Raw genomic sequence first — 19,431 nt, forward strand, 5'->3', positions numbered from 1 at the left:
AAATTGAAAATGAGAGTCCCTCACTGCGTGAGGAGGCCAATTGGGAATCTGGAGATAGACATCCTTTATGTCCAAGGACACGAGAAACACGTCCCTCTTGAGACCTGCAATGACAGACTGCAGGGACTCCATCTTGAACCTGAAGTGCTGCAAATAAGGACTGAGATGTTTCAGGTTCAGAATGGGTCTCACTAAACCGTCTGGCTTGGGAACTTACAAACAAGCTGGAATAGAAGCATTGACCCTGCTTATGGATAGGGGCATACTATTAGTTGAGAAGACAGTAGTTGCTTCTCTATTGCTTCCTGTATAACAAACCATTTGTCCGCTGACGCTTGAAATTGCAAAAGCGAGCTCCCACCCTGGGGTCCCCCAGGAGAGAAGGCAGCGCGTCATGCCGGAGGCTTAACTGTGCTGGTAGGAGGATGCAGTGTCTCTACCCCTGCCTCTGGGACCACGGGAGATAGTGGGAGCTCCTCTGGAATGACCCCTGAATCTCCTTGGGATACGAAAGGACGGTCCAGCAAAGGGTTTCCGAGGAGGAGGAGCAGCAAATGGGAGATAAGTGGATTTACCACCTGTGGCTTGAGAGATCCACTTGTCCAGTTCCGATCCAAACAGAGCTTCCCCTGTGAATGGAAGAGCTTCCACGGCTATTTTAGATTCCGCATCCGCCTGCCATTGTCTCAGCCACAGGGCTCTGTTGGCTGAGATAGCCAAAGCCGAGGATCTAGAGAAAATATTACAAATATCTTTTGAAGCCTCACTGAGAAAAGAAAGCAGACTCTGCAATCTGTTCCGCTAAAGGAACCAGATTCTCTACCAGAACACTAGTTTTAAGGCCCTCGGCAAGCTGCGTATCCCAAGCTTTCACAGCCTTGTTGACCCAACAACTAACTAGTGCGGGTCGAAGGGACACCCTTGTTACGGTGTACCTAGACTTTGATCAGGGTTGTCTGGGTGCCAGACAGATGTGCCTCTGAGCTATTCCCTAGGCACACTAAGATATGGCAGTGGCGAGAACTGCTCCTGGTACAGGGAGCACCGTCTTTTTAAAACACGTGACACTGAAGGTCCACTGAATTAGGTGTTTAGCATAATTTCCTGCACTCTGCAGGAAAGGGATAGTAGGATAAAAGTTTAAGTGAGATCTGAAACTTTTTATCTGGTTGTTTCCACGCTGAGGTAAGGATCTCGTCCAATTCCTCAGACACTGTAAAGGTGGCTGCTAAGCTTTGTTTCTTAACAAAGATAGACAGCCTAAAATTCCCAGGGTCCAATCCCTCAACATGTAACACCTGGTGTATTGCTGCAGTCAGTGCCTCTACACCCTTAGATACAGGCTCCAATTCTTCTGGCGCGTGTTCCTCTGTAGGGTCCTGTACCTCCCCCTCCTCTGTATTTTTCAGGCATGTCGTCCTCTTTCCGGATCATCCTACATAAGGGGATTCGGTATCAGTTTCCTAGCAGGACATTAGAGGACGATGCCACGGGAGGGACCTGGGCTCAGGGGCTGGCTGGCAACTTTTAGCCTGGGGGGCAAATGCATGCAGGCGTCCCTGGCAGAGGGGTAGCGTGTAGCCAGGGTGCCCGAAGAACATGCGTGCTACGGCACCCCCCCCCTCAAGTGTTCCAGGGAGGAGGCGGGTCCATATGGGATTAATGTAAAGTAAAAATAAAGATTAGGAACAGCCCTGTCATGGTGCCCATATGCAGTGCCCCCCTGTGCCCCAGGAGAGGATCCCCTTATGCAGGCCTCCAGTAGTGCCCCAGTAGTACCCCCTATGCAGTGCTCCTTATATAGTGCCCCCAGTAGCAGTCCACACCCCATGCAGTGCCCCCAATAGTGGTAACCCTTATGCAGTGCCCCTTAAATAGTGGCCCCAGTTGTAGTCTCCCCCCTATGCAGTACCCCCAGTATTGCCCTTTTTATAGAGCCCCCAGCAGTGGTCCCTCGATACAGTGCCCCCAGTGGTAGTCTCCTCCCCCCTATGTAGTGCCCCTAGTAGTAGTCCCCTCCTCCCTATGCAGTGCCCCTAGTAGTTGTCCCCTCCCCTTGTAGTGCCCCTAGTAGTAGTAGTCCCCCCTTGTAATAGTAGTCCCCCCCTTGAAGTGCCCCCAGTTATAATCCCCAGTAGTGATCTCCCCCTTGTAGTACCACCAGTAGTGGTCTCCCTCTTGTAGTGCCCCCAGTAGTAGTCCCTCCCTCTTGTAGGGCCCCCAGTCCAGTAGTGGTTCCCCCTTTGTAGTGCCACCAGTAGGCACCCCCCTTGTAGTGCCCCCAGTAGTAGTAGTCCCCCCCTTGTATTGCCCCCATTAGTAGTAGTCCACCCCCTTGCAGTGCCTCCAGTAGTGGTTCCCCCCTTGTGGTGTCCCCAGTAGTGGTCTCCCCCTTGTAGGGCCAGCCTCCCCCCCAGTAGACACACGTAGTAAAAAAAAAACAAAAAAAACCCACTTACCTGAATCCCCGCTCCCGCCGTCGCCATCCGCTCCTCCGTCTGTCCTTCCCAGGCATTATGGGAGAGATGTCATATGATGTCATGACGCCTCTCCCATTGCCCACTGCGGGAGCCGGAAGATGGAGCGGCTGCTGCAGTGGGCGCAGCAGCAGCTAATGAGAGTCTGACAGACTCTCATTGGCTGCTGCTTACAACAAACACACAGCTGCCGGAGCCGACGGATGTGTGTTTGTCACTTGTGTAGTGCTGACCGAACTCCGTCTGGTCAGCGCTACACACGCGGTGCAGTCTGTGTCACAGAGACACAGTCTGCACCGCGGCCCGCATGATGCTGCGGCCCGGGGGGCACATGGCACCCTGCCCCCCGGCCCAGCCCGCCACTGCCTGGGCTGACATAACTCTTGTGAGCCCTTCTACAGCCCTGGCTAAAGAACGCGCCCAATCGGGTTTAGAGAAGGCAGACGTTTGAGATTTGGCAACCTCTCTCTCTCTGTGAGAAGCTTCCAGCTCTGCAGACAGGTCTGAGCATTAGCCCATTAGGCAACAGGAGTCTGTGACTCTGGATCACATTTTTCACACAACAGGGAAGTAGATGACTGACCTTGTGTGAATTTCTTCTGCACATCTGCAGGAGAAAGTTTTATGTGCAGTTTTTCTTTTAGAGGTCATGCTACCAAATCACTGGCCACACACACACACACAGTACAGAGTGAAGGGACAGTGAGACACACAGAGACTGTTAGTAAGAAGACCAGCGCTGATACAATGACCAGCACGCTGTGTAACACCATATAAATGTGCTATTAATGGCTAAGTGAACACCGTTTTAATGACTCTTCAGTATCCTGACCCCACTGTGTACTCACAATCCGGGGACAGGACAGTCTCTCCGCTGTTCTCAGCGTCTTGCAGCAACAAGCAGTGTTAAAATGGCCACCAGTCTCCTTCTGGAAACGCTGGGGCTGCTGGAAGGCAGGAGCAGAACTCAGCGTTAGGCTCCTCCCCCCCCATAATGGCGCCTGTTTACAGCGTTGAGCGGGCTGCTTTAATGATGCCCACCATACAGTATTCCTGGCCACCCTGCTACTCAGGGTGCCAGGTGTCACTAACCTTGCAGCCTCTGAGTGCTGCCGGCGGTGGGTATGCGAGTGGGGGACCGCAACATGCGCCGCACGAAGCGCCTCTAGGTACCCCCCAGAGACAGTGGTCTCTGTAGCTGAAGACCCCAGCGCACACCGCAGGCAACTGCGGTGGGGTCTCTCGGCAGTCCAACAATGCAGACAGGCAGGGGCAGGGAGCTGCCTGTCTGTGTCCTCATATGCTGATCGAGGATCTTTAATTTAAACAGAGAGCTCTGTAGTAGTGCAACCAGCTCCCTTGGCACAACATTTAGACTGACCTGTAGGAGGGCATAGAGGGGGGGAGCTAGCTACTATTCAAGTTTATTAAAGTGCCAGCTCCCGGTTAACCCACATCTATACCCCACTGTACTGAGACTAAAGTGTCCCCTAGTGGATGAAGGAGAAATTACAGATTGCGCAAAGAAGGGCAACTAAATTGGTGATTGGCCTACATCACACAACTTACTAAAAAGAGCGAGACACATTCTACAGAGGATTAGAAGTACCACAACAAGAGATCATGCACTAAAACTCGAGTACAGCAGGCTTAAGGTAAATTTGAGGAACAATTACTGTACAAAAAGGGTAGGGAAAGGGAATTGCTTTCCAACAGAAGTGTGAAAAGCTGAGAATCAAGTAGGGTCTGAGTTTTAGGTATAAAAAGGACAGACAACATGGGATCATATGTGCTCTTTATTTGCCATCAAATTCTGTGATTCTAAAATTAATTACATTTATTATACAAAACAAGAGGACTTGCAATGTACACCTGGACAATATTAATAATTATAGACATTTCCAGGTGCAAAAATTCAAACATTTTCCTGTTCCTAGAAATCAGGTACATACAGTATGCAGCTATACTGTGATGTCACTAAACTTTTATTTTTCTCACATTGGGAGAATATTACTCTCCTCAGTCAGCAGGTGGCGCTCTGATTCTACAAAATGACAGCAGGAGAATTGGTTATGCTACTCAGCAGATCGCTTTTCAGGTAAAGCACCTCCTGTAATCTTTTCCTCCAAAAATAGCAATGTTTATAACAATGTTAATAAATAATTATTTGGCTAATGTGTAAATCAATCCAGGTGTTCTGCATTTGTAAATGGGCTCTTTCTTTGTTTATTTTGTTTAATAAAAAATATATTCCCACAGATACAGACCTTCTCACTTAACCTATTTTACCAGTTCCACGTCGCTCAGCTTGTCTTTTCCCTGCTTTTATACCAATTATAGCAGTCTGTGTCCTCCCCCTCCCCCTTCCCGTATCACTGCAGCAGCCTGTGTCTCTCCCCACTATATCTCTGCAGCAGCAGCCTGTGTTTGTGTTAACCCTACCCCCACCACCACTTACCTGGTTCTTCTCCTTGCTCCTCCTTAAGGCAGTGGCAGGCTCCTCACAAACACTAAAGGGTCCCATCTGCAACGGATCGTCGCGATGTAGCGATCCTGCAACCCGACATCGCAGGAATCGAACATGTTGGATTTCACAGATATGCCGATTGCGATAAAAAAATTATCGTGATTGGCAGATCTTTGAAATTTAACATGTATAATTTTACCGATCCTGCGACGGATCGTGGAACATCGATGGCCGCCGGTCGGCATTTCCAACCGGCGGATCGGCGTTTCCGATCCCATCGCTACATCGCGATGATCCGTCGCAGATGTATGGGGACCTTAACACAAACTTTATTGTGCCGGGTGATACTGGTCCCTCCATGCCTGCTCGTGCAGATTAGTCCAGTGGCGCAGGCACAGAGCCTGGTCACAATCACTGGATCGGACATCCCCAAGATGGGTCGGGTGAGCTCCGGTTGGGGGGCCCCCTGAGAGGATGGTGCCGGGGTTACTCGCCCTCTGTACCTCCCCCCCCTCATAATGTGACCCTGGCCTACCCCCACCACAGCATGCTTCTGACTCATCACAAGTTTCCAACTTTTTGTCACTGACCATCTCAGTGCCCCTCATGTGCCCCCCTAACCCCTCTGTCTATATGAAAATAAGGAGTTGGAGCTAAGCAATTGCTGAAATTGGTTTTATAAATATACAGTATATATATATATATATATATATATATGTGTGTGTATATATATATATATATATATATATAAAAATATATAGCGATTTTTCTCAAGTGGCCGTTGCTGGTCAAAGTGGTTTAGCTCAGCAGATGGAGCACATAGAAAATGCAGCTCTAATTAAGTCAGTGGTGTCTGACAATTACCTGACACACTGAGGATATTCAATGCTGTGATTTGTAGCTACTTTTTTCTCTGCATGCCAAACCTCAAAATTGCCAGGAAAACACTCAACATTTAAAGTAGCGCTTTTTAGCAGTGGGAAATCGAAGCAGAAAAAAAAAATCACTCATGGACATAAACTCAGCTATTTTTTTTATGCTGTTGAAAATAACAGATGAAAAAAAATTGCCAGCATAACATAAAGATAAAATGTTTCAGTTCTGAATGCGCTGTGTAAATATATGCGTCAAACGCTGTGGCTCACATAAATTAAATGACAATAGATCAGACTTTGCTGTAAGTTATACTGTGTACTGCTGTACTCAAAACATACCTGGTTTTAGATTTTTTATTAATCCGTTAACAGTGTTTCACTATATAAAGTCTGGATAGCAATTGCCTAGTCAGAATTCTAATCATGTATGTATAATCATTTTATAGCAAAGCTTGATTTTTTTTTCCCATTTGTGATATTATATTGACTTAGGGCCTGATTCAGAGGCGCACACTATTTGCGTGTACTCTCTTTGAATCAGGGCTTCCCTTTTTTAAAAAATTCCGGCCTCCATGCCACTCGCACAGCTGTGGGTGACAACCCATAGCTTGTGCGAGCGGCCTGGCGATGGTCGCGATTATCACGACCATCGGCATTGCGAGGAGACCCTTGTGGTAAGGTCTCAGCACTCGCAATGCCAAGTGGACTTCCTGCTCTAATAGTGATGTCAGTAGGGCCGCCCACAAACGGCAGGTGTTCCTTTGGGAACGCCTCCGTTTATACAGCCACCCCCCTCCCCGCCTACAAAACGGAGCGAGCTGTCGATCAACATCAACAGCCACCCTGTTTTGCTGCGTTACGGGGCTTAGACACGCTGCGCATGCGCATTGGCCCTCCATCGACCCACGCGGGTCTGAATCAGGCCCTTAGTTTAAAGCATAATATACTCCTATAGTATCTGTTGGTAGAAATGTTATTTTGTGATACTGAATCTTTTAAGGAAATAACTTAGGGCCTGATTCACTACGAATTGCAACTGCAACAGCGTACACAGATCATCCGAAGGTGCGTGCTGCGCATGCACCGCAGATAGCGTGCATGAGTTAGCATTCGCAGATCAAGGGATGGAATGTCGGGTCCTGGCGGGGGAGTGGTAGGAGAAAGCCAGGCGGGACTGTCCGTTTGAACGCCGTTACTTGGGTGTGCATAAATTCGCCACAGTGACAGCATACGCAGCTTGAGTACTTACTGCGTGCGATGAGGCTAGCAATTTCTGAGTAAGGTCAGACCTCTTGTAATTGTGCTTGAGGGGCCGATGCAGGACTGCAAGGTATTATGGATGTGAGAGAGCAGTAGTGGGCGTCTCTATGCTGGCTGTGTGACGGCATAGCGTTTGCATTCATTTGCATATTTTCGCAGCAGACCTCCGTGTGTTATCGCGATCACAGTAGTGATCCGTAGTGAGTCAGGCCCTTAGACCGCAAGGCTCAATAACAGTAAGGCGCACATATAGCCATAGAAGCAATATTAGGGATGGCCATTAGTCGGTTAGCCATCAACGGTAACATTGTTAGTTAACGTCAGTGGTATGAAACCATCAACATTGAACCATCTATAGTCATCCCTGTTTTTTTCACTCACAGAGCAGCAGACTAATCAGAGTTGGGGGTAGGGCTTCACAGATTGCGTCAGGGGGCAGGGCTATACACTAGCACCAACGAGAGAAAAAAACAAAAACCATTGGGGGGCTCTTTGCCATCAATGGGGGAGAACAATTGCATCTACGCCATTGATTTCAAACCAACAATCAGTGGTGAACCATTGATGGTTGTTAATCGTCGAAGGTCAGCCTTAAGCCCCATACACGCTGGACGATGTGTGTATTGAGCAATATCGACAGCAGCGTGCCTGACGGGGGTACCGGCATCGGTAAGTGCATACACACCCGACGCCGGCAACGACAAACGACGGGGGGGGGGTTGCGGGGCCATGCTGCATTGGGAGCTCGCATCGTTCATCGTTTAGGGCATACACACTCTATGATTTGAACGATATATCAATCAAAGACGTCGTTATCGTTCACAAATATCGTCCAGTGTGTATGGGGCTTTAGGCAGTATGACAATAAGACTTGAGCCAATCGTGTGAAGTCGACATCCAGTCCTAACCCACCTTCCCCACTGCTTCCAAGCCAGGCCTGCTGTCCACCAGCCATACATTTTATAGTGCAGATAGGGGTTTCATTTTCTTTGACTGCTCAGACGCTATTATTTTTTCCTAGCAAACATTTTTTTTGCACAGACACATCTGCAAGGACTGGAAGAATTAACTATCCTAAATGTTTTGTTTCATGTTAAAATATGGCATATACTGTATAGATTCTTAAGGGTCTATTTAGTAAGCTGTGGTAGGAGATAAAGTGAATGGTGATAAGGTACCAACCAATCAGCTCCTAACTGGCAGTTTTCAAACACAGCCTGTGACATGGCCATTGGCTGGTACTTTATCACCATTCACTTTATCTCCTAACACAGCTTAGTAAATAGTCCCCTAAGTAAGAGTTCAATACATTGATATGCTTATAACCATACCATGGCTCTAACTGATGCCATCATTATGATTACATTTTACAGGGGTTGAATGGAGACAAATAAAATTACTGAAGGCGTATCTGGAGGCAATGTGATTGTAAACCACTTTTATTCCACCATAATCATGAAGAAGAGTTTAAAAAATGTGTGTTAGAAATGACCTCCATAATGCCCATTGCTCCCACCCTAAATTTATCACACACGCACATCTAGAGTGATATATAGATAAAGTGCTTTTTTCTTGTGGGCAGGTTGGAGTAGCGAGCACATTAATGCCGGCTCTCCTGTCGTGCTGCCTGACAATGTGGAGCTGTGATTGCATTTTGCAGGCTCTGATTTCTCTCCTCCCCCCCTGCAGTTTGAATGCAATTCACACTGAGACGGAGAACAAAAATAGGTCATAGTGCATCCATACAGCTTCACTCACCTCTCATAGAAGTCATCTCTGTAGTAATCAAAGTCAAAATCATAGCCACTGTGAAGAGAATAAAGGGAATTTTAAATTGCAAGCACACTGGGCCAAATAAGCCTATTTAGGTGGGTAAGGGAGCATTAATATATTTTCCTGCAAAAAAAAAAATCTCCCAAAGCCTATTTCATGTACCCATTACCCTTTTCCCCCAGTGTATTTCCCTTGAATCTATCTTCCAGGAAGGTTCATGGTTTTGCCTCTGGTATCTGTAGATCACTAAATTACACATTAAACATGTCATTTACATTTAATATGGTCCCTGTTGGGAGTTCTTCTGGTGTTCCAGTCACATTCTGGTGAGTGCATAGAAGGTAATACAGTGTGTATTACTACAGTATCATGAAGGACTTGGTTAGTATTGTAGCTTTCATTTAATTGTTTTACCCAGTTAACAAAAATCAGTTTTATGTCATATTTTTCTTGTTGAACATTCGGAGATGTCCCCTTACCTCCCTTTTACCCTTTTCTTTTTTGTTTTCTATTCCTCCCTTCTCCCTCTATATTTTGCGAATATATATTTATTTTTTAACAAACCATGGGCTTGTGCATCAACTGTCTCTCCACCACTCCCTGGGCATCTGGGCCCGGGGGGAGGATGCTCATATAGAGACTGTAGATTTAAAACCTAACTCGCATGGTGTTAAACCACTAGCAGATAGTGGAACGACAGCACGATTACAACATTGTCATTGTACAGTCGTTCCTCTTCCCCTGCAATGCCTACACTGAACGATATGCGTTAAGTGTTGGCACCCTCCCTCATTCCTGAACATGGTCAAACTGTCGTTATCGGCAGATTGACCAGCATGTTCAGGCGATGATTGATGGCGAAAACGACCAGCAGGAATGCGCATCGCTGGTCGTTTTCGACAGTTTCATGCCCAATTCATGCACAATTACTGAACGATAACGATATCGTTATCGTTCAATTGCTCATTTATATCTGCAAGTGGATTAAGGATGCTAAACAGTAAATGTAAATTGTGAAAAGCCCATGGGGATTAGTGCTGCTCAGTCCTACCTTTATATACTAGAGCATTACTTCTTTTGTTTTACGGCAATATATGTTTAAAGAAATCCTCATAATTATATCACTCATCTACTGAAGAGTCTAAAAAAACCTTTGTTCAAACAATTCCATGAATGTTCTTTAAACATAACACAGGTCATGTAAACTTAATATGAAGTAAAAGTTTTGTTTGATGAAGTTCTACATTGCAGGTACTAACAGTAAGCTAAATGTGATCTACCATGGCCCTAAATCTAAATGTTGTTGTTTTTTAAAGGCAGGTTTGTAGGTTTGTACTTTAGTTAATGTGCCCAGGGTGCAATGCAGGTATTATCAACTACACAATTTAAAATGTACCTATCAGTTGCATATATTAGTAATAGCCATTTTGTGAACCTATTCAGTTGTATGTAATCTGTCACTTCAGTAAAAACCAATGGCATTACTGAAGGAAGTTGGATGCCCTTTAAAAGGAATTGTATCACTGTTGTACTACTAGCAAAACAAGGGTACTCTGTTGCTGTGTGTTGCATCATTTAAAATGAATTTCTAATTTCTACAAAGAGTAACGTTTCCAGACAATACAAAGTTGGTAAATGCTTCAGTGTTGTCTATGAATCAGTTTAATGCTTCTGTAGTCTTATACAGCTAAGATGCCTGCGAGACAGCAATGCAGCCCAAAGAAATACAATTTCTCTAATGATATCATTTGCCAAAGATTGATTGTGTTTGATTTTATACATCGTGAAATACACATTGGATGATACCTTCTCTTTAACTGTTAGTCCAGCAATTATGACCGAGGTGAACGGAGATATATTTATATTGTGGCTTGTGGGTGACCAAAGGCTGTGAACCACTGGCATAGAACACAGTACTACAGAGCATACTGTACATTTCCATATTTGCACAGTGTTAAAATTCCCATTTGACTGTAAAAGGGTTATCATGCCACAATTATCTTTTAAAACCAATTAGAGAGGCTGCAAGTATAAAAGAAATCACTGGCGGTTTTGCAGTAATTTCAGAAGCAATTAAAATAATTATTGGATTTCTCATATTAAGGATTTTTCAGGGCTGTGATAGAAAAAACCCAATCCCATTAAGTTGTAAAATGTTACCACTTTGAGTGTAAATTATGGATGACTTCAAAAGGGAATTGGTTAAACAGCATCATTACAGTAAGAGAACAGTAGCCCATATCTTGCTGTGTGGAGGGCAGAGATCAAATCATGTCCTACTGAAGAATGGCAAAAAGCATTTAATATGCAGTTAATAGGTGAAACCTATCCCAGAGTGAGGGTCTGAGCGCTCGCAAGCGGGTCGATGTTGCCCAAGTGCGCATGCGCACGACGGAGGCGGCTCCGTCGTGCGCATGCGCGAGAGCCGAATAATGACGGCCAAGCCGTCGTTATGGGTCTCGCACCAAAGGGGGCGTGCTGTCGATGGTGATTGACAGCACGCCCCCTTTGGTGGGCGTGCCGGGGGCGTGGCTGCCCATACGGAGGCGTTCCCATGGGAATGCCTACCGTCTGGGGCCGGCCCCACTGACATCACTAGTGATGTCAGTGGGAGTGCTTTTGGCTCTGATAGAGCCAAAAGCACTCCAGGGCTTGCGGCAGCAAGACCCTACCGCAGGGTCTCGTCGCAAGCCCGATGGTCGTGATGGTCTCGTCGCATAGCTGTAGCTGTGGGTGGTCTGAATCAGAGCCTGAATCCATTGAAAGTTGCTGCTCTTTATCATAATAAAGCTTCAATAAATACAATGACTTCATGCAAGTGATGTAATGAGCCACATCCATAGGGACAGCATATATTGTAAACTGGCAAAATGCAAACATGCAGAACTAGTTAAACAGTGATTTCATCTATGTGCTCGAGGGGGCATATCCAATTAGGTGCGAGTTTACCAAAAATCTCGAATCTGCAGAGTCTTTGCTATTGAATAGGGTGCAGGTTTTTTTTTTTCTTTTTGAGCACCTCCAGAGCAGGTGTAATTAAAACCTTATTCTAAGGAAAAATTGTCTGGACTTGCTTCTGGACCCTCGTGCCGATAGCTAGTTGAACAATTGGGGGTTTGCAATCAGTTAAATTAGTCCCACAAATATTCACCTTCAGGCAGTGCTGTCCTCATCCTTAGTTTCTCCAGCATGCAGAAGTCTTCTCTGTGATGTCTGCAGAGTGTGTGACTGATTTCTGTCACCTCCTGTCATGTGTGTGTGACCCTGCCCTGTGTGCGTGGAGTGTGTGACCTCAGTGTGCTGTGCAGTCACCAACCTTGTGCAGCAACCAGTCCGGGGAGTGTGGAGAAGCAGCAGCCCGGCAAAGCAGAGACAGGAGCAGCTGGAACAGGTGGCTTTTTTTTTTTTCCCCCGTCACCCCCCAATCCGACCCCCCCCACACCTCCCGCAGGATTTTGCCTGCAAACAAGCAAAAACCCTGCATCAAATTTATTTTTTTACTGGATACTGCGGCTATTGGAAACGTGCATACCCACAGTAATCCAGAACTGGCCATGAGGTCCGCGTAATTTTAAGCAGGTAAAACCTTGCGGACAATTGAATATGCACCATGGAATTGTTTGCACTGAGGATCTTTTAGATTCTTCAATAGATTAAATATATTTGAAGATTTTGTTAAACATATATGTGCTGTAAAACAATATAAGTAATATTGCGGTATATAAATGTAGGACTGAACAGCACTAATCCCCATGGGTTTTCACAATTTACACTTACTGTTTAGTATCCTTTAAACAGTGGTTCCCAACTCCAGTCCTCAAGTACCATCAACAGGTCATGTTTCGTGGATTTCCTTAATCACGCACAGGCGAGTACATTTTTTGGGGTCAGTAATTATCCCACCTACTTCCACAGACTGAAATGCTCAAAACATGACCACTTAGGGTTTTTAAGGATTGTAGTTGGAAACCACTGCTTTAACCTCTTTGCTGTGGAGGACGAGTGGGGCTTGTCATCCGTATATATCTTAAAACAGCTAATCATCCGCAGCAAAGTGCCCAAGGCAAATAAACCTTCTCCCCACAGGCACTAATCCCTAGTATAGAGTCCCAAGCAGCAGTGGAGCCATCCTCAGGGCACTGAAGTTAGCGCGCATGTGCTGCCGTTAGTTTAAAGTGAAAAGAAAATACAAAAAAGTTTTGCCAGAGAAGGGGAAAGGGACTTTAAGTACCTAAGTCTCCCCAGCCCTGGCACATAGAGCTATAGAGGCACTGTTGTCTGAAATAGGAGAATCCCATCTTTCAAACCAGGTGCCCCAATAGAAACCCATGGATGGGGGAAGATATCCCCCAACCTGGCTTCCAATAATTAAGGAGCTCCCATTTTAATAAGAGGGGAGTCCTCTTTCAAATAATGGGTCACTTTAGTACTTACTGATGATCACCTATGGTATATATGTTTAATTGTGCCCTTTATTTAGTATTCAGAGATTAGTTTTAGGTTTTATGCCAGGATAATGAAAAATAAGTAACTCTGCCAGATGAAAACCACTGAAGGACACTTGAAAATAAAAAAGGCAACATTTCATTCGCACAAAGGTATGTACAATCACGATTAAAAATGCAAGATGGAAAACCAATTTAAGTGCCAGTGTGGCGAATTCAATTGTTTTGCTGTTGGAGCAATTCAATTGTTGCTTCATCAGGGCGTGATAGGAGGGTGCAAGCAGAAATGTGTGAGAAACCCCCTGGTTAGGGCACGCTTACCGCAGTTAGCGCGCCCTAACCAGAACTTTAGACAGGTTTAGCCATTTTATATGGCTAAACCCGGGGCGAAGAGGGCGATAATTAATCAGCACCCAGAACAATTGAATTGCAACACTGGGCGCTCATTACTTATCATACCTTAAAAAGCAATTGAATTGCCCCCAGTGTGTTAACTCATTTAAAAGTTGACTGATTCAGAATTTGAAATAAGAAAGGCTTGTTTTAGTAAAAGAGTTACTTGATATATGGTTATGATCATGGGATAATATGTTCCAAAAGTGCAATTAAAAGGGCCTACAGAAAGTCTCTTTAGTCACCTATTGCAGAATATGGCTGATAACAGAGAATAATAGTTTATATTCTACTACAAAATAAATCTTATTACAATGCCAAATACTTGATGTTCTGTAATTGTATAGGAAGAATTTGCATTTGTATTTGTTATTAGCCAGGTGGTAACTAGGGCTATGTGAGTGTACCAACTCCCTATGGCCTAAAGCAGGAAAAGTCATATTTGTTATATTTGGTTATCATTGAGGGCAGAGATTGTCAGTTTTCTTTCTTGACCCAGGAGCTAAAATTTCTAGTTATGGCTTTAGCTATTAGTTGATTATTTTACCATAAGGCAGATTGTATTACAGGTTTAGTGGTCCTTATGGTTTGAATTGTTTTGTGCCCCTTCACTGAATTCCTACCTGTACAGTGCAGCAGCGGTGGCACGCTTTAAGCCTTTGGGTCTGTTTGGCCGGGGCTCCCCAGCCATGTTGATATCTGTTGAGAAAGGTAAAACATTGTCAAAATACTTATAGGGGATAGGCATTTCTAGTAAAAGCAGATCAGCTATGATGACCCACCCTTACCCAGTCATATATACTGTATATCTGAGACTATTGAAGATCTAAATTAAAGCTCTCCACCTTTTCATCTCTCCTCACCCCCCATTTGGGATAATCCTATCTTGCCTCCTGGTCACACACCTATATGATTCCATACTTGGCAAACAACAAAGTATCAGGCGGGTAGTCGATGACTGGAAAACAAGTACCCTTAACAACAAACATTCAAGTTCCCGGAGGCAAGACTCTGTATTCCTTCAGTTGAAACATTGTATTAAGTGCACTCTATGAAGAGACATTTCTACACACCTGACATTGCTCAAGGTGCTTTGCTAGCAACCATTTTACAGTATAAGGGGGTTGATATCTACCCTCTACATTACAATATGTCACTCATGGCCAAAGAAGCTACCATCATTAAACATAGAAATAACTGGGATGACCATAAGATTGGTATTCTTGTTCCTCAGTCACATAATGATTCTCTATATCCTTAATATCAACTCATGTGATAGAAACCTTCTACAAGATGTTGTCCCTGGCGCACCCTTGCATAGACTATACAGACCACCCCCCTATTATTGCTGGAAGAACAGTGATCATGTTTGTTCCTTTCCACACATCTTTTGACTTCCCCAGGTTGTGGTGTTCAGGAAAGAAGTATCATTATTCAATAGCAATAATGTTGAAACTCAGATGATTGGAATGAGGTAATCAGGTGAGAGATTTACGTTGGGATAGAGCTGCAGTGATGACACTGACATTTTTTTTTCTGTTTTCCAACATTCTGCACACAATTTACCTATCTGCATCAAAAGGGGTCTATAACTTAAACAATTAGTCCTTTTCCCTTTATTATAAGCCTCTTTCATCAGGAACATTTTTTTGTGCTTTGGTTAGTTTACCCAAGTTCATTTTATATTATTCTTTTGTGACAGGTAGAACCTTCTTAAAAAAAACTTTTTTTATTTCATGTGCTGTTACAGAGAAAAGGAAAAGCAAAAGCAGGAACAAACTTTTCTTTCATGATAATGTAATACTAGAAATGTATGCAAAATTGTAAATAGGGCACCCCTATTCCCACTAGATGTAGGGTTGCCATGGAAGCATGGAAAACACTTGAGTGACATCACTCATTTAGGGGTCTAGTTACTAAGCAGTGTTAGGAGACAGAGTGAAAAGTGATAAGGTGCCAGCCAATCAGCTCCTAACTGCCATCTTACAGGCTGTGTTTGAAAAATGGCAGTTGAGAGCTGATTGGCTGGCACCTTATCACTTTTCACTAGACTCTTCAGTGATTTAGGTGTCAACCAATTGGTAAACGAGGTAGCTGCCTAGGTTCACCTAATGCTAGTGCTGGCCCTGTAGGTCTATATTCTTATTGTTACTTTCATGCTTCATTAATTATTGAATTCAATTTCAAAATGTTCTTGTTTTTATAAATGTGCCATTTTCACTGAAAGTTTATTTACTTTATTTATTGCTTCCACTGTTACCACTAATGTCAGAGATCTGTGCTGAAGTCAGGTTTGCTATAAACAAATTACACTGATATTGTGTATAAGGATGGAAATTCACACAATACTACAGTACCAAGGGCTGGATTTAAGGGCAGGCTGAGTAGGCTGCAGCCCAGGGCTCCCACCTCTAAGGGGCCTCCACCACTAGTGTGATACTCTGCAATGATGAGGTATCACTTTGTAATGTCCCTCTTACAGCTACAGCTATATAAGACACAGCAGCTGTGGCTATCCTAAACTACATCTCCCTGGATGCCTTGGGGGGCAGTTAAGGAGGTATGCGCATGCAGCACAGGATGCAAGCCCCAGGGTGTCTTGCAGATGATGCTAGAGGAGGGGGGCGGAGCATGGAGAAGCCCACAAATGGACAAAAGAGTTTTAAAGAAAAAGAAATTGAGAGAGGGAGTGTGAGAGAAGAGAAAGAAGAGCAAGAAAGAAAGATAGTCTAGAGCTGGGCTGAAAAAAGCTGGTAAGTGTCACAGGGACGTCAGCTAAGGGGACAGTAAGGAATGTACAGTGGAGATGCTGATCAGGAAAGTAAGGAGGAGAATGTCCATTCATACCTAGCAAGCACCTGCAGGAGACCTATAAAAAGAGCCTGCAGAAGTATAGGAAGCTGCATTTGAGCCATCCAGAGACAAGTTGCAAAGAACAAAGTGCCTGGGAATGTGGTGCCGCAGTGAGTTCCCTGGGTTCCAGCATCAAACAGAAATGCCCCAGTGCAAGCTGTGCCCTACTATACTTTCTGGGTTGCTGCATCCTGAATCAGATCTTCTAATTTGGTGAGCTAATTCCATTTATTCTTACACACAAGCACCAATTTTATGTGATAGACATTGTTCCTATTAAATTGTATAACAGCTCTTCAGCCTAGGACCCCACAGTCCTAAATCCGGCCCTGACTGCATTAAAGATAGCTGTCCTTCCCTGAGCCAACCCTGGGATAATGGCTTCTGTACACAGATCCTCCCACGTTTCTCCCAACCTCCTCCTAAATTTTTATCCAAGGATGTAAGTGGATTGGAGACACTCAGGTAACATTAGCAGTCCCTGGAGTGCTAACTAGGAAGAAGGTCATCTTAGTAAAAGTGTTTGTTTATTAGGTGGTAGTGCAGCTTTTTACATTGTAGTTTTTCTTCACCTATCTACAGTATATCCAAGAAACACTAAGGTTTACTTAGAAGTTTTTGATGTCTTTTTATCAATCCTTAACAATATATGGAAAGGCATCTTTTCACTTGCCTCTTATGCTGGCCATACACTAGTACGACCAGCATAAGATCAGATTCATCTTACGATTTCCCTTGAACTCCCCGGAGCTCCCTGGCAGTCCCGATTGTACGATTTTGTGCTTATTTCACACACGATTTACATACGATCTGATGTACGATCACTCGCCTCTATACGACGGATCGTGATACCATTGATCGTGTGCCTCACCAAAAACATGCAATCATAATAGATTTAAATGACGCCGCTCAGACGTTCGGATGCATGATGCATCGCATGCTGAAAAACGGCACGATCAGCATACGAATTCGACGGATCGTATGGGCTGCACATCTGATCATACGGTATGTTTTAGGAGCTGCGGGAACATGCATCGGATCATATCCTATTTAAGAAGTACACAATTAATCGTACGATGCGTCGAAAATCGGGCAATCGGTCCAAAATCGTGCTAGTGTAAGGCCAGCATTACTCAACCAATCTGTCTGTTTATCAAATGCAACAAAAGTTACATATCAGTACATTAGCTTGTCAAAGTGAGAACAGTGTTCCTCCTTTATGCTGTATGTTACACTTTCCAGAACTCTTATGCTGGCCATACACGGTAAGATTTTCTGTCCAACCATCCAACTAGTTGGTTGGTTGGAATGAAAATCTGGTAACGTATGGGAGTAAATGATGATCAGCAATTTGCTCCTAAATGCCATAAAATAGATTAAAATGGTCTTTCAGACAAGTTTGTTAAATGTTTGCTCTAAACAATTTGTTCAAACAACAATTTTTCTCCATTTTCCTGCGTTTGGGAGCAAATTGCTGATTGTCATTTGCTTTCATACCTTACAAGATTTTCATTCCAACCAACCAACTAGTTGGATGGTTGGACACAAAATCTTACCGTGTATGGCCAGCATAACACATGCAGAGATTTCAAAAACTTTATTGGTCTTTACAGTGTGAATAGGAAATTGCTTAACTCTATCGTCTGGTCCCCATGTGTCCAATATCATGTCTCCTGGAAATTACTTCTAGGGGCATTTTGCGAATATTAAGAGCCATTTATTTGCCTAGCTTGACCTATCCATACTGTATATATTCAATGCACTGGCTCAATCCACACATATTAAATAATACAACATGTTATGTATCACTGAAAGCAAATCACAATTCATTGGCATAACAATAAAATGCATAGTTCTTTAAAACTTCCAAAACTAATGAAAATAACAGCTAAAAATGTATAAATCAAACTTTGCATTATTAGGACTGAGGGCCTGATTCAGACCCGCTCGCGAGCGCTGAGCGCTCGCAAGCGGGTCGATGGTGCCCTAGTACACATGCGCACGATGGCGGGAGCTCCGTCGTGCGCATGCGCGAGACCCGGGGAGCGACGGGGAAGCTGTTGCTCCAGGTCTCGAACCAAAGGGGGCGTGCTGTCGATGTTGATTGCCAGCACACCCCCCTTTGGTGGGCGTGCCGGGGGCGTGGCTGCCACTGGTCCGGCCCCACTTACATCACTAGTGATGTCAGTGGGAGTGATTTTGGCTCTGATAGAGCCAAAATCACTCCAGGGCCTGCGGTCACCGAGACCATACCGCAGGGTCTCGTCGCAAGCCCGATGGTCGCGATGGTCTTGACATCGTGACCATCATCATGGACGCTCACATAAGCTGTGGGTGGTAACCCACAGCTATGCGAGCATCCAAGAGGCCGCTCCAAGTTTAGGTAGGAGGGCCCTGATTCAGAGCGAGCGCTCTGGTCAGAGCGTCCGGCTCTTAATCAGGCCCTGAGAGCTTAATTGATGCAACACAACATCCACTATAGGCCCACCTTGAGGACTGTGCACACAAAGGACTTGAAGCAGAACTGCATGCAAGTGGGTTGTAATTGCTCCTTCAGCGCATGCATGGAAATAAATTTTCGCTCAGACTTTTATACATATCTGTGGTGCACCTGCCACTAGCCATGTGCTTACTTTCACCATCATCATAATCACCAGTGCACATTTGTACCAGCCTACAGTATGCTTTGTGCAAATGATACACCTGGAAAAAGGTGTATTTGCTCTTCTGTCCAAGACTGCATAACCTGCAGTTCCGTCAACATCATCTAGCTGAACTTTTCCTATTAGAGAACACCCTGTTACCGCCCAGTTACGTCTAGGGGAGGCCCTTTTATATTCAGATACCTGCTGCGTGGGACGTGACCATAGAGGGCCGTGAATCCCGGA

At 44.7% G+C, this 19,431-nt stretch overlaps 1 protein-coding gene across 6 annotated transcripts in view; it reads right to left on the bottom strand.

Moving 5' to 3' along the window:
- RALY (RALY heterogeneous nuclear ribonucleoprotein) overlaps positions 1 to 19,431 on the bottom strand; it is a 211,950-nt gene that overhangs the window by 18,216 nt on the left and 174,303 nt on the right. For 5 of the 6 annotated variants that reach the window (XM_088480645.1, XM_088480646.1, XM_088480647.1 and 2 more), the window contains 2 exons: positions 14,314 to 14,389; positions 8,838 to 8,885 (listed from right to left, as the gene is read on the bottom strand). In XM_088480645.1, the coding sequence (XP_088336771.1) occupies positions 8,838 to 8,885; positions 14,314 to 14,389 (124 nt within the window). The remainder of the gene's footprint in view (positions 1 to 8,837; positions 8,886 to 14,313; positions 14,390 to 19,431) is intronic. The other variant, XM_088480651.1, reaches the window with a different exon arrangement.

This window comes from Taudactylus pleione, unplaced genomic scaffold (assembly GCF_031769625.1).
Source record: "Taudactylus pleione unplaced genomic scaffold, aTauple2 ptg000256l, whole genome shotgun sequence".
Classification (NCBI taxonomy): domain Eukaryota; kingdom Metazoa; phylum Chordata; class Amphibia; order Anura; family Myobatrachidae; genus Taudactylus; species Taudactylus pleione.